Here is a 14296-nt window from a genome sequence, read left to right as displayed (position 1 = left end):
TTCAGCAAATGAGAAAACAGTGGCAATCTTAAACCAAGGAATACGTATGAATCAAACAAGTAGATTTGGGAGAAAGAAAAAATCACTGAGCACTTGTGTGCAACTTCACATTAAATAATTAGCTCAAGGCCTCTGGTGGGTACAGGTCTGTATCACGCACATGTCAGTTTATATATATTCAGTCTCCCATACAAACATGCTTAGTTCTGACTATTACTGCAAAAATCTTCCAATTTTTACACAGAAAAAGAGAAACAAAAATTAAGCTCAGTTGGTGGCATATTGCAAGATACATAGTTATTTAAGAGAAAAATTTAAGAATGATCTTTGCAACTCATATACAAAGAACACACTGAGATATCATTCCAAGGCCCATTATAAGACTGTACAATGCAGCTGTCAATACACTAGCTGTAATTCAATACAAAAATTATAACACACATCTTAACTTGTTAAGAGACAGCATGGAACAATTTTGTTTTCAGACTTAGACGTTTAACAGCCAACTGCAAATTTGCTTAGGTTTTCCAATACTTTTTCAAAGTTGAATTTCAAATTAGCTAGCAAATACCATTTAAGCTTTGGTTTGTTGGTGGGTTTTTAACATCACTTTTACACACTAAGCACAAGTCTCTTCAGCTACTGATCCACCACTGCTCCCATTACATAGTCAGGAAAGGTTCTAATAAAGATTAAAGTTTTTGATATTTAGCTCTCTTCTGTTTCCAGCAGATCCTCTCCCTAATTCTAATCTATACTTTAAGAGAATTTCCATTGATTTCTACCTATAGTTTAAGGGTTAAAGAGACTGCATACAATACAGCTTCCAAAACAAAATCTCTTCCATGAAAGTGTAATTTTTTATGGTAAGTTCGTTAACAATGAACAAGCTTGACGCATAAAACCAGAGCTATGTACATTTCAGAAATGTCTCCTTTTACAGATAAAAAGCTAAAGATGCGCTTGTATTTGTTAGCTTCGCATGGTTTTCATTAAGTTCTCAGTATACTGCCTATATTTTGGGCAGTCTTTAATCACAGAATCAAACATAAAATACACTAGAGTTCAATGCAGAGTATCCAACTAATCCACGGTGTATCCCACTTCATTATTCATTCAACTGTAAACAACTATTTCCTCCTGTTACAGGCACACTTGGAATGTACTTGCAACCACAAATCAATACCCTTGTGCTGGGATAGGTGTAGCAGCACCAACACCAAATCAAAACCCCTTTTCAATTCTGGCAACCTCTATCAGTTTATGCCAGAAGAAAGCATTACAAATCTGTAGCACAGTAGTTTCAGGCAATTTTCCAAGACAGTTAAATCTTGAGAAACATACTGAAGAAAAAAAATAAAAATAAAAAAGATTTAGTGACAGATGTACAATTTGCCCAGTCTGCCCCTCTTTGAGAAAGAATCCCATTTACCCTCTAATCACCTATCTAGACTATAGCTGACACATCTGCTATACGACTAGACCTTAAATTGCTGCAAGGAAAACAGGATAGACCAAGGGGCTATTCTCAAGTTGTGTTTGTCTCAGAGCTGCATTTCCTTTCAGATTTATTTCTTGAATATTTGCATATCTGATTTTAACCTTTCAGGTATATAGATCTCTAGAGATCCTCATTCTACAAAATTATTCCACATATAAACAGATTAATTTTCTCTAAGCAGAGTAATATTAAGTTCAGAACTTCCCAAAACAAGTAGTAACACCTAAGTGAAGGGAAAAGGTGAAAATGGTACTCATCTTACAAACCTGGATAACTGTTTCTGATTAATCACCTAAGTAAGAGGTTTTAAGTAGTAAGTTGCTTCAATAGGGAATTTCCTCTTATTTTGAGGACCTGAGAACCTAAGATACATTGGGCAGCATCCAGAAATAAAAGACATACCTTAAGTGAATTTTATGACAAGACAATCGCACTTCCAGCTTCTTAAGACCCTTAAAAGCTAAAAATGTGATTATTTCAGAACACAGTAAAACCAAATATTAATCCATTTTTTGTTGTCTATTCTGTAAGTCAGCTTTCAAAAATCAAACATAAACCACTCTTTCAGAGTCGTAACAAAATTAAGAAAATGCTGCTGTTCATTCAAATACTCTCAAACATTTCTTAATTCACTAACTGACAGAAGTCTGAAAAATACTAGTGCCTGTTATAATTTTCACTTCTTTGCCCCCTTTTTTTTTAGTTCTGCCAGGTTTCTGGGAAGACACTACAAAACAGCACGGCACACACTTTCAGAGAAATAACTCCCTGCACCTACCTTCATAGTGTTTCAGCAGAATCAATGTTATAGCTCGCCACACCGACCACATAAAACATTTGGGAAACTGTAGTCACATAAGCAACGAGATCTTGCCAGTAGGGAAATGTACTGGTTTGCATAAACCAAGTCAAACTTGGTTGCTGATGACACCAGTGCCAGTGAGGGTAAGGTGTGGAGGCAGCCCCACAGTTGGTACACGGAGAGCTGTGGCTGCCGTCTGCCCCCGCAGCCAAGGGGCAACACGGGGACAGAGAAAAATCCAACACAGACCCAACACTGCCCACAGGCACAGCGCCCAACAAGGCTCCTCTGCCCAACAGGAGAGCCTCACATGTCTCCCAAGGAAAGCACCTACAGCCTCACACTTCACTAAATATATATAGATTGTGATCTTTGACAAAATTAGTTCTCATAGGTAAACTTAAGCCAACTATCAATACTTTGACAAAGTGACTGGGTTTTTATGCTTCCAAGACCATAGAATTTTCTTCATATCCTTCTAAAGCTTTAAAAAATTCTCCATTTTCTTATAAGAATTCCGTTTCTATACACGAGAACCAAAAAGGCTCAAGATTAGGAGTGAATGTAGAGTTGAATATAGCTTGTGAGCCAGGACTTTAATTAAGGGACCAACTTTATCAAAATTTCATATAGGCCCATACAAAAGCTAGAGTTTATGAGCAGGATGCAATTTTTTTTATATCCTAGAGTGAGAAGGCATGTTACTTCTGTCCACAACTTTACCAAGCAAACAGTTTTTTGAAAGCAGGAAATTTAATTTCCCTCAGTGCCAGGGAGCATAGATACGTAAGGAGAAAACAAAAAACAAAACAAAAAAATTCCAAAAAACAGCAAAAAAAACCCCCAACCAAACAAAAACAGACAAAAAAATGAACCACAACAAAACACCAACCCAAAACATTCTAAAATTTCCATTAGAGGAAAACAGTCTATTATACCAACAGCTTTGTCAAAAAAAAAAAACCAAACCAAACCAAAAAACTCCAGCAATAAACAACACCTGCCACTCTCCCAACAATCTGGTATTTGAAATCTAATTTATTCTAGAGTATAAGCTCCAGCTATGGAAAAGAGCACAAACCAACAAACTAAATTTGCTTCAGGCTCCTCACTTGTTCAGAGCATACCTCGTAAAGCAGTGTCTGCCCAAAGAGATTAGAATTATGATCTCATGGATTAGATATTTAGAGGCAAGACAAAGTATTCCTAATACACCAAACTGCCATATATATATATATATATTCAATCCACAGTGTGGACCATTCTCAAGGTGTGAAACAGAGCACAGAAATGAAGGAACACAGGAATCACAGGAATAGAAAGAATGGCCACAGAACACTTCCAGGTCAGCTCAAAGAATATGTAAACTGAGCTCTGTGTCGAAGTCCAGCCTCAGCATAAAGCAAATGCACATATGCTTTTAAAAGAGAAAAAGTGAAGGGGGTTGGGGAAAGGACTGGTTGAATTTTATGGCACATAACTCTGAGTTAACACTATAATGTCAGTCAATATATGGAAAGGTAGTGAACAACACAGACAAAATAATGGATCCAAAATTTCAAATAAATTTCTACCATTCTGTGTCACAACACAGAGTATTTTCTTAATAAATGAGCTATGTTGACAAGATGGGTTAATGTTGAGAAGAAAGACATACATTGATTTTCAAGGTGTTTTGCTTTTTTATATATATAAACATACAATTGATTACTTATTACAACCAGCAACAATAAACTATATTTTACATGTGAAACTTACACTTACAAGTACACAAAGCAGTTAAATAAAAAAATCAAGTCCTTTTCCCTAATCCTTATTAAAGAAATAATTTTCCATTACCTTCATTCGTCAAACTTTAAAAGGACAAAGACAGTCACAGAAGATTACTGCAATACATTTTAGTACAACCTATCCGAACATATCAGCATCCATACTGCAAAATACTAGATCTGAGAAGGCAGTGTCAGACACCCTCTACTAAAAGTTATAGCTTTCAGTCACATTGTGAGCAAAACCACTGTTCAAATAAAAATCTTTGGATCATGGCACACCTGTTTTCTGAACACATTAAAATGCAGGTTTCTTGAAATTAAATTTTAGGAAACTGGCTGAAAAGATTACTTTAATCTCATAAAAATTAAAATAGAAAACTAGTACTTCTCATATTCACCTCATCCTACTTCTTGTAGCTAAAAGGTTGTTTTTCATTTCATGGCAGCATCTTGAAGAAGGACTTCATGAACTTTTTAACATTAGCTATTTTTAAAAGCTGTCATTTTGATCCTAGTCAAGTGACAACCTCAGCAAAAGGTTCTTCCTCTTCCTCCTAGCCTTCTAGATTCAGTAAGAAGAGCCTGGATGAGGAAACAGAACCAGGTAATATGCATTAAGTAGGACAAGATAGTGAATAGCTTTAGACTGTTTTGTTTCTTCTGGTTATTTTTGGAACACAATGCCTTTGGTTACTGGTATGACATCAGTCATTAGAAGAATACACAGATGCCTGGCTTACTACTGCCAAACTTGTATCAGCCAAGAGACATATACATCTGATTTCATAATGTTATGTTGAGATTTGCTGGGTTTATTTAGCAGCAAGCCTGCAAACAGTTAGAAAAAGTAAGTGACTATTTTAAGGTAATGCCCTTCTCCTTTGTGCACTTCAAAGGAGAATGAAGCTTCAGTGGAGAACTGGAAGGCTGAAAAACGGTAGTATCACTGACAAAATTACTGTTTTTATTAAAGCCAAAGCTTGAGTTCAGAGAATGAGATACGGAAATAATTTAAAAGCTTAGAAGCTATTCAGGGCTAGAAGTTGCTGTACCAAAACAATGACTTATGATAAATAACACTTCTACGCGTGTATTAGACGCAGTACACCTCTAATTGTACTACTAGACATTAAAAAATAAAGTATGTGTAACCAAGAGGTTGCTTGACAATACAGAAATATCCAGAAGCGTAAAGCAATGATGTTGCCAAATATAATTTCACTGTGCTTGAAAAAAACCCCACAAACCCAAACACAAATATTAATGTTTAATATTAAATTGCCATTTGACTTCTTCTAAGGAAGTGCTAAGTCTGTCAGTTTGAAACAAATTCTTTGCACATTCATGATAGTTCAAATACCAACAACAAAAAACTACACCAAAAAAAACAACACCAAAAAACCCACCAGACTGTCTTCTGCTGATACACTTTTGTAAGACTTGTCAAATCAAAACTCCTTACAGGATTGAGTACTTCAGAGTGCTGTGCCCATACTAATTTACAAGTGTATGAAGTAATTAATCTATAAATACATTCTACACTTATGGAGTTCAAATGCTGATTTCCTTTTTCAAATATACATAAAAGACTCTCCAGTTTAAAACTTTTACATCTGAATGAAAGCATTTCAGTATTGTGTTCTTAACTCGGAATTGGCACTTCCACCTAAAACAAAAATTGCAAAAGCCTTCTTTCATAGTGCAGTACTTAGCTGAAACACTAACAACAACAAAACCCAAAACTCATGTAGATTCAAAATATTTCCTACTTTTTTATAAGGTTTATATTGTCCTATATAAAAAGCAGCTAAAGGTAGGCAGATTTTAAACTACATGGGTGTTGCAATATCAGGTTTCATTTATGTTTCGAATGTTCTTTCTTCTTTAGTTTTTAAATGCTGATTTTTAAATGTTGTTAACATTGAAGTCTATAGTAAAATCCATGTCTTTCCAGTTTTATTTAAATATCCCCAAAGTGTTGATGTATCGGATTTAACAGCTGAAGTACAGACAGAGCAGTAACATCTCACAGTCTTCCAGCTCCTTGTAACTCTATATTATTTAATTTTAGCAGTGAATAATAAACAAGAGGATGCATGTAGGATCTTAAGAGTCATTAGGTTGGAAAAGATCCTTAAGATCATCAAGTCCAACTGTAAACCTAACACTTGCAAGTCCACCACAAAACTATGTCCCCACCTGCCATGACATGTCATTTATTCTCTCCCCCAATTTATTTATTTATCTCTTCACTTTATTATTCTTTTGGATGTTCTTAAAATGAGGAGAAAAAAAAAACACCAAACCAAAATAATCTCAGAGAAGCTGATATATGCACAAGCGTATTAAAGAGGCATTTTAAACTAGTAACATATGTGAATGTGTGATCAGACAGTTTTTCAACATCACACTTTCAACAACACACATATAGAAGAAATATCTTTAGAACAGTAAGTTATCAGTGGCCCTAGAAGAACTCTGAGTTACCAGTCAACCACTAAAACTATGTGGGTGGAGAGCAAAGGAATTCATTTGAGTGTATTTCTTTTTTTTATTAAAAATATTTCATTCTTGTCCTCCTTCTTTCTTCTTGATGCCTTGTGATAAAAGACTGTAAAGTCATTGACCTAATTCACACATCACAACACTGAGCTCTAAAAAACACCCATATCAGGTCAACATAGAACCCCTGCAGTCTCACCTTACAGGTCTGCAATGATAATGAAGGGAAGAACCATTTGAGAGCTATCTGATCCTTATTAACCACCAAATTCCATCATTTATGTCCTACAAAACATGGAAGGTAAGAAAGACCTCTTCAGGTCTAAATTAGAAGCCACAGCTGCTTTAAAGCAATTCAAAGTGCATCAATTAGAAAGTATTCAGATAAAGACAATAACTGACAATTTTATCGAAGTTCTGAAGAAGAAGTTGAGAGCTTGAAAGCTCTACTTACTTCTTCTGAACTATATCAGATGGTCTTAAAGACATGACATTTTTACCCAGTTCCATCTTTCTCCTTATACTATCATGAGAACAGAAAACTTCTCTTCTGTGAGTACCCCGTGCTAAGGCTGTAATCACTGCAGAATAAGAACACAGTTGGAATGCCAAATGGAAAGAGTCTGACAGGGAAGATAGAGAGATTACACTAGCATAATTTTAAAAAGAAAAATCTTAAGATAGTTAAGCACAGTATTTTTGGAGCAAGTTTCTCTTTTCCTACCTAAGACATCTCTCCCTCCTTAGAGGACTTACTTCAGCTATCTCTGGAATAATTAACAGAAAAAAAAGTTAAATATCTCCAGAGAAATGTAAATTAATTGAATATCTAATATTACATTTTCAGATCTTTTAGTCCTTGCTACTATTTTTAATGTAGTAACACAATATTTATTCACACATTACCAGTTGGAATAATACGGAAAATACTGACATTACAGTATGTACTTAAATCACACCCGCCTCAAAATTTCAGTTCTTTTCATTCAATCCTAGAACTGTTACAAATACTGGCCTACTGCCAGTGTTAACACACTTTGGAGAGATGACATAAGGCTGCTGAAAAAGCTAAATCCCAAGTTTTTACAAAACTGTTAATGGCATCAACTACAACATGATGACAGCTAACATCAAAACAGTTCTACAGGGATTTTTAGATTTTCATGTCTTCCCTGGTTTTAAGGGCTCTTTTTTTAAAGTCTTCTCCTAACTTTATGCAAAATGAACCTTCTGCAAGGGGTTTAGTTATTTTGTTTCCTGAGGCCGAATACTTCCAAATAAAAACTGACCAAGTTTCACTGGAAACATTTTGTTAAAAATCATTTATATAAGTTAAACCTTACAGCCCTTCCATAAAACTGCATTCTGTGATTGCCTGAGGGAGACCTTTAACCATCCCAAAAAAGAGTAAATACAATAATAAACACAAGCATCTGAATTAAAGATCATCAAATTCACTCTTCAGACTTTGAAATAAATTTACTATCTACATTCCCTAGAAACTGACTGGATTAACAACAACATTAATGCCTATTGTCTAAGTACGTCTCTCTAACACAGGAAGGCAGAAGGAAAGTCAAAGATTTTGTTTCCCAAATATAGGCAAGAAGCTGTTGAAAGAATTTAGAAGTCAGGTCTCAAGAGTCTTGGATTCTAGTCTCTTGTTTACCCAAGGATGATGTGTCTTGGTTAACTTTATTACCATAATCTTTCAACTGAGTTTTCTGGAACCTTCCTAGAACTGAACAATCAAGCTCTAAGTATGTACCAAGGAAAAACATTAGTGTTTCATACAGATTCTTTTTATTAAATAGACAAAAATGCTAACTGTAGGGTAGAGATCATCTTCAGGGCACTCATAGAGCCTTCTTCCAGAATCATACAATAGTTTGGGTAAGAAAGGACCATAAAGGTCAGCCAATTACAACCCCCCTTGGGGTAGGGACACCTTCCATAACATCATTTGTTTCCATAACATTTGTTCAAAATCCCGTCCAGCCTGGCCTTGAACATTTCCAGGGATGGGGCATCCACAGCTTCTCTAGGCAACCTGTTCTAGTGCCTCATCACCCTCTCAGTAAAGAACTTCTTCCTAATACCTAATCTAAATCTATACTCTTTCAGTTTAAAGCTAATCCCCTGTCTTATTACTACAGGACTTTATCAAAAGTCCCTCTCCAGCTCTCTTGCAGGCTCCCTTTAGGTACTGGAAGGCTGCTCTGAGGTCTCCCTGCAGCCTTCTCTTCTCCAGGCTGAACAAACCCAGCCCTCTCAGCCTGTCTTTATGGGAGAGGTGCTCCAGCCCTCTGTGCATCTTTGTGGCCTCCTCTGGACTCTCTCCACAGATCATCTTCTGAGCCCTTCTCTGGACTTGCTCCAGCAGGTCCATGTTTCTTGTGTGCTGGGGACCCCAGAGCTGGACACAGCACCCAGGTGGGGTCTCAAGAGAGTAAAGCGCAGGGGGAGAAGCAGTTCCCTTGACCTGTTGGTCACATTCCGCTGATGCAGCCCAGGATACTGGGTTGGTTTTTTGGGCTGCAAGAGCACATTGCCAGGTTATATTTTCTCATCAATCAACACTACCAGGTGTTTCTTTCTCATCAGAGCTGCTCTGATGAGAGTTCATGTAAAATTTCTGCAAGAAATACTATACAACCAAACCAATACTGAAGATTCTCTTTTTATAGTCCCAGCACAAATCACGCAGCTATTCTGTAGAAGACAAAGATTTATGTTGATGTCACAAAACTTGCACAACAGACTTCACAGACACACTTAGGATATGGATTTCTCAATCACAAATGCTCAAGCTACCAACTACATCACAGGGAAAGAAAGAAAGAAGAAACAAAAAGCAACACCCCAACAAATCCAAAATGAGAAGCAAGCCACCTGAACTCTTGCGGGAATTGTGAAAACTAATGCCATTCTCTCCTACTGATGTAAGCATGGCAGCACCTTGCTTTTTGTTTCTAATCCAGTTGTCTTATGCAAACTAATTAAATATATATGTATATTTTCATCTGCAGCAGGCATAACTCAACACTGCATTAGCACTCCTGCATGCAGTAGTACAAACACATATATGCAACCTCATAATCGCAGTTTATTTCTTGTTGTCTTTAATCTTTGTGTCAGATGCTACTTTATCCCAAACTGGTACACAGATCTTCTGAAATGCCTGAATATAAGGAGCTTATACTGAAGAGGAAGACCTAAAATTGCTTCAGTTACAATCTACTGTAGTCTTTGAACATGACATGAAGTATCATCTTGGTTTTTTTTTTAGACCTGCATTTCTAACCACTTGTTTTACCTTCTCCTGTGAATTAAGCACATTAAAGTTAAATCAAGTAAGTCTTTCTCTCCCAACCAAAAGTAAAAAAATAGTTAATGCATCAAAAGTGTTTTGCTTAGCGAAATGGATTCATACCTTATTTTGCCTCACTCTGAATTACTGATTAAATCTGGTTATTAAACAAATTTCACCTTTTACTTTGTGTTCCTGTATTGTTTTGACTAAAACATCAGATTCCCTTTAAGCAATGCAAAAACATATCTGAGGAATCCTTATTTTGGAATTTTACATTTAATTCATGAGTGACCCTCATCTTCTGTGGGGAAAGCATTTTCTTCTGTTCCTACTCACAGCTCATAATACAAACTGTATAAGGATAGACAAAAGTAAACCGTGGAGTCACATTTCTTTTGACAGAAGACAGAAGCTGTCTGGGTAACTTAACTATGTGTACTCCTTGGACAATGAGTATTTGGATTTTCTTTTACCACACTATATTGGTGATTTTGTTTCAGCTTGGTAAAGTGCCTTCTGCTCCAAATCCACAGGGGGAATTATTCTATTATCAAGACACTCTTAGAGAAGAATTAGAACAAAAATTAAATAAATGGGTAAAACAGTTCAAAGACATGCAAGAAGTACCTTATATATCAGACATTAAACAACTGGAGAAGCACAATTAAGAATTGGCACTGCTAACAATAAATTCCTAGATTACTGAAGAGGAATTTTATGCACATATGCTGGTAAGCATTTAACAAAGCTAGAACAGCAGAATTTGATCAAAAGACTAAAACAGGAATTTCCTAAAATCCTTTTTGCAACACCTTATTTCAAGGATTCTTCTGCAAAGTGAATTTAACTCTTCTCTGACTGTTAAGTCTCACTGAGGAAATTAAGGTTATTTTGTTTATATTTTTCCCCTGTAGCTAGAGTCCTTTCCCAAGGATTAATTTTCACAGCCAGCTATCAAATCAGGCTTCAGATTCTAGCACAGTTTAGAAAGTTTTGATCATACTTTACACAGAAGTTTCTATAATTCTTTTAAGCCTCCCTTCCTGAAGGGTCAAGTAGGTCAACAGAAATGTAGAACCGAGCCCTCTAGCTACAAAACTGTCAAAATGTGCACCTCTACCTTAATGACATTCATCTTATACAATACCTTTAACTGTAATCCTAATCTTTAAAGTTTTAATTTTATTGTTGCAATAGGTGCAAGAGGAATATTTCTATATACACCTTAGTTTACATTTCAAAGTACTATTATTCACTCCAGACCTTCACTCAATAGAAAGATCAGCGGATTTCCCAAGCTTTCTCCCTAAAACTTGAAAACAGAACACAAGAACAAAGTAAAACACTGCCAGAATCTGTCAAGTCACTGGGAAACATACAAGACTCCAGCCCTGAAAAAGCCTAATTCACTTGTAAACTCCTTGTCTAAGCAAATAGTTTGCAATTATTTGAAATACACAGCAGAAAACAACTCACAGGTTTTATTTACACTGAAGGTGTAAAGTTTTAATCTGAAAGGTGTAAAGCTTTAATCTGAAGTCTTTGTCAGGACAGACTTTCATACAATATACAGAATCTTAGATGAACTCTGCTGTGGAACATTTAAACAAAAAGAAAAAAGAAAGTATTTACTTTCACTCTTTTTCTATTTTCCAACACAGGAGTTCAAAATATTTCAGCACCATGCATTTAATCCATAATTAACTCACATCCACCTCAAGATATCTGACGCATAATAAGTGAGAGTGCACAGGGCACATGCCCAGTGATGTGGAACTCATGGGTAATACACAAATGACTTCACATCACAAGTGGGAACACTGTTTCTGAAATAAGCTAGAAACTGATGGGTAATTTCCTAGAGAAAGTAAGGGAGATATATCAAAGGCACACACAGAGATATAAATTCTTCTGTGAAAGAAGAATTGTATGGATTACTTTACATATGCACCTAGACCTTAAGGTAAGCCCACAACACATTTAGGGTCTCCAGGTGCTTTTTATGCCTTTTAGAGAGCACAAAGCTGTAGTAATATCTTTAATGTTTTACTTCATTATTTATATGCATATGGAGGAAAACCAAAGGGATTCTTCAGCTTATTTTAGTTCAACTTTTCTCTTTATGTAATTAGAGATTCACTGATGTTAACATCAAAAGAAATTGGACTTTGAACTCAAGCACAAGGAACCCCTCAGTTACCAGCTTTCCAACACATTAAGGTGCACAGCGTGCCACAATAAATACTATTTTTAACTGGTCAATGGTGCATCAACTGTACATAAATGTGAGCTGTCTCCACTGTGAGACTGCCAGCAGTCTTCATTCTCTTCACTCTTAGTTCCAATGAAATGTCACCTTCATCCATTTTAGCACACGTTAAAAATACTGGCAGTTCCCACAGTGCTTTTTAATTACCTTTAAACGTTTTAGCTATTAAATTCCTGACAAAAATTACTTCATCTGCTTTCTCTTTAATAAAGAGAATCTCCCTCTCATTCCCTAAATTATGCCGTTTGCCTACAGCTTGAGCATCACGCAAGAGAGATTACAGCACCAAAGCATTGTTTTAAGTTATTCTAACTAAATCACAGCTACAGTCACATCTGAAACATTGGGCCTACCTGCCCTAGCAAAAGGCTTTAAAAACACCCCAGAGCCTGACTCCGGCTTCTCACAAAGATACAATGTATTCTCTAGGCTGGGGATGACATAATGAAAACTGTTCAATCAGCAATAGCAGACCAGAAATTTTCTCACACTTCACCCTCACCATCTAAGGCATTTAAGCTTTTACCAGACACCTTAAAGAACAGCACCTCAGCAAAGGGAAGGCAAGCATCACTTGAATTTCTCCATTTAACGAGAGTCGGAGAAGGGCTCATAACAGCCCTAGAAGAGAAGCTACAATTTCCACAGAATAAATAACCAGCACCAGCCCAGCAGTCAGGGATCCGCACACCGGGATACCTGGCTGTGCCAGGCGGGATCCGGACAAACGGGGCCCGGTCCTGCGGCAGCTCCCGTGCGCGGCTCCGCTCCAGACCCGCGGCTCCCGGACCGCCGGAGCTCTCCCCGCGGGACCACGGCGCGCTCCTGCCCGCGGCCACCGGGGGATGCTCCCGGGGACCGAGGGCGCTCCGGGGTACAAATCCGGCCGCATCCCACCCGGATTTGCCATCATCCCCGACATCCTTCCCCTCTCCAGGCCCATCGCTGCCCGCATGAGGACAAGGAGCGAAGGGAACCGGAGCGGAGGAGGAAGACACCCGAGGCGGCAAAGGACCCGGCGCGCCGTCCTCACCTTCGTCAGCTGGGCGATCTTCTTGCTCATTTTGAAGTGCAGGTCCGGGCTGTGCTCGGCGCCCAGCCCCGCCTGTGCCGAGCCCGAGCCGAGTTTTCCCGCGCCGGGCGCGGAGCCGCCGCCGTAGCTGTGCTGCGGCTGCTGCCAGCCCATGCCCGGGGTCGCCATCTTCACCGCCCGGCTCCCGCCGCCGCTCGGGCTCCGCCGCCGCCGCCTGCCTTACTGGGGACCGAGCCCGGAGCCCCGGCCGCGATCCGCTGCCCGAGGCGGCTCCTCCCGCCCCGGGCGCTTCCCTCGGCCGCCGCCCCCACCGGGCTGCGGCGTCAAAGCTCTCGGGGACGGTGCGAGAAGGGGCTCCAGCCTTTCTTTTCCTCTCCTGTCCTGGCCGCGCCGCCCGCCCGTCCGTCCGCCCGTCCGTCCGTCCGTCGCCGGGCGGAGGAGGCCGATCGGGTGGGCCGCGGGCGCGGCACGGTTGCCGGGGCCGCCGCCGCGCTGTTTACGCCGCGCGGCTCCGCGTCACTCGCCGGCCCCGCCCGCGCGCTCCCCGCCCGCGGCCGCGCGCACCGCCCAACGAGCGGGGCGCGCGCCGGGCTCCCCCTTCCCGCCCGCCGTCCCGGGAGCCGGGAGGCGGCCCTCCTGCGGGAGGGGGCGGAGAGAGCCCGGGCACGGCGGGGGCCCGGGCACGGCGGTGGGAGGGTCGGGGTTCTGTCAGCGCTGCCCCTCCGCGGCAGGCCGGGGCCCGCGCGCGCCCAGCTTCTCCTCGTGGGAAGCCCTGAGCCCTGCGTGGCGGGGAATGCCCAGGGCAGGGCACCACGGTGCGGGGTGTGCGAGTGGATGGAGCTGGTCCCCGGGTTCGTATCGGTGTGGGCGAGGGATGTGCCGTCCTCTCGCAGCAGAAGGTGGCACGGGCAAGGAGCCACTCGAAATTAGAGCGGGTAGCACGGGACTGGCACGGTTAGCTCGGGTTTTGAGGGGAGTTGGGGGCTGGCCTCTTCTCCCAGGCAGTTAGCGACAGGGCGAGAGGATAGAGTCTTAAGCTGCTCCCGGGGAGGTTTAGGACGGACATTAGGAGGAATTCCTTCACAAGAAGGGTGATAGATGTTG

The 14296-nt window shown here is 40.1% G+C and overlaps 1 protein-coding gene across 8 annotated transcripts in view; it reads right to left on the bottom strand.

The window, feature by feature from the left end:
- The window catches only part of FAM184A (family with sequence similarity 184 member A), a 74761-nt gene extending 61124 nt beyond the window's left edge, over positions 1 to 13637 (bottom strand). For all 8 annotated transcript variants that reach the window (XM_066179326.1, XM_066179328.1, XM_066179327.1 and 5 more), the window contains exon 1: positions 13193 to 13637. In XM_066179326.1, the coding sequence (XP_066035423.1) occupies positions 13193 to 13360 (168 nt within the window). In that variant the 5' untranslated portion in view covers positions 13361 to 13637. The remainder of the gene's footprint in view (positions 1 to 13192) is intronic.
- Positions 13638 to 14296: the final 659 nt, after the last annotated feature.

The sequence above is a fragment of the Chamaea fasciata genome, unplaced genomic scaffold (assembly GCF_029207755.1).
Source record: "Chamaea fasciata isolate MVZ Bird 193981 ecotype frontalis unplaced genomic scaffold, bChaFas1.0.hap1 SCAF_3, whole genome shotgun sequence".
NCBI lineage: Eukaryota > Metazoa > Chordata > Aves > Passeriformes > Sylviidae > Chamaea > Chamaea fasciata.
Note: the sequence above shows the minus strand (reverse complement) of the source record. Positions and strands in the feature narration are given on the sequence as shown.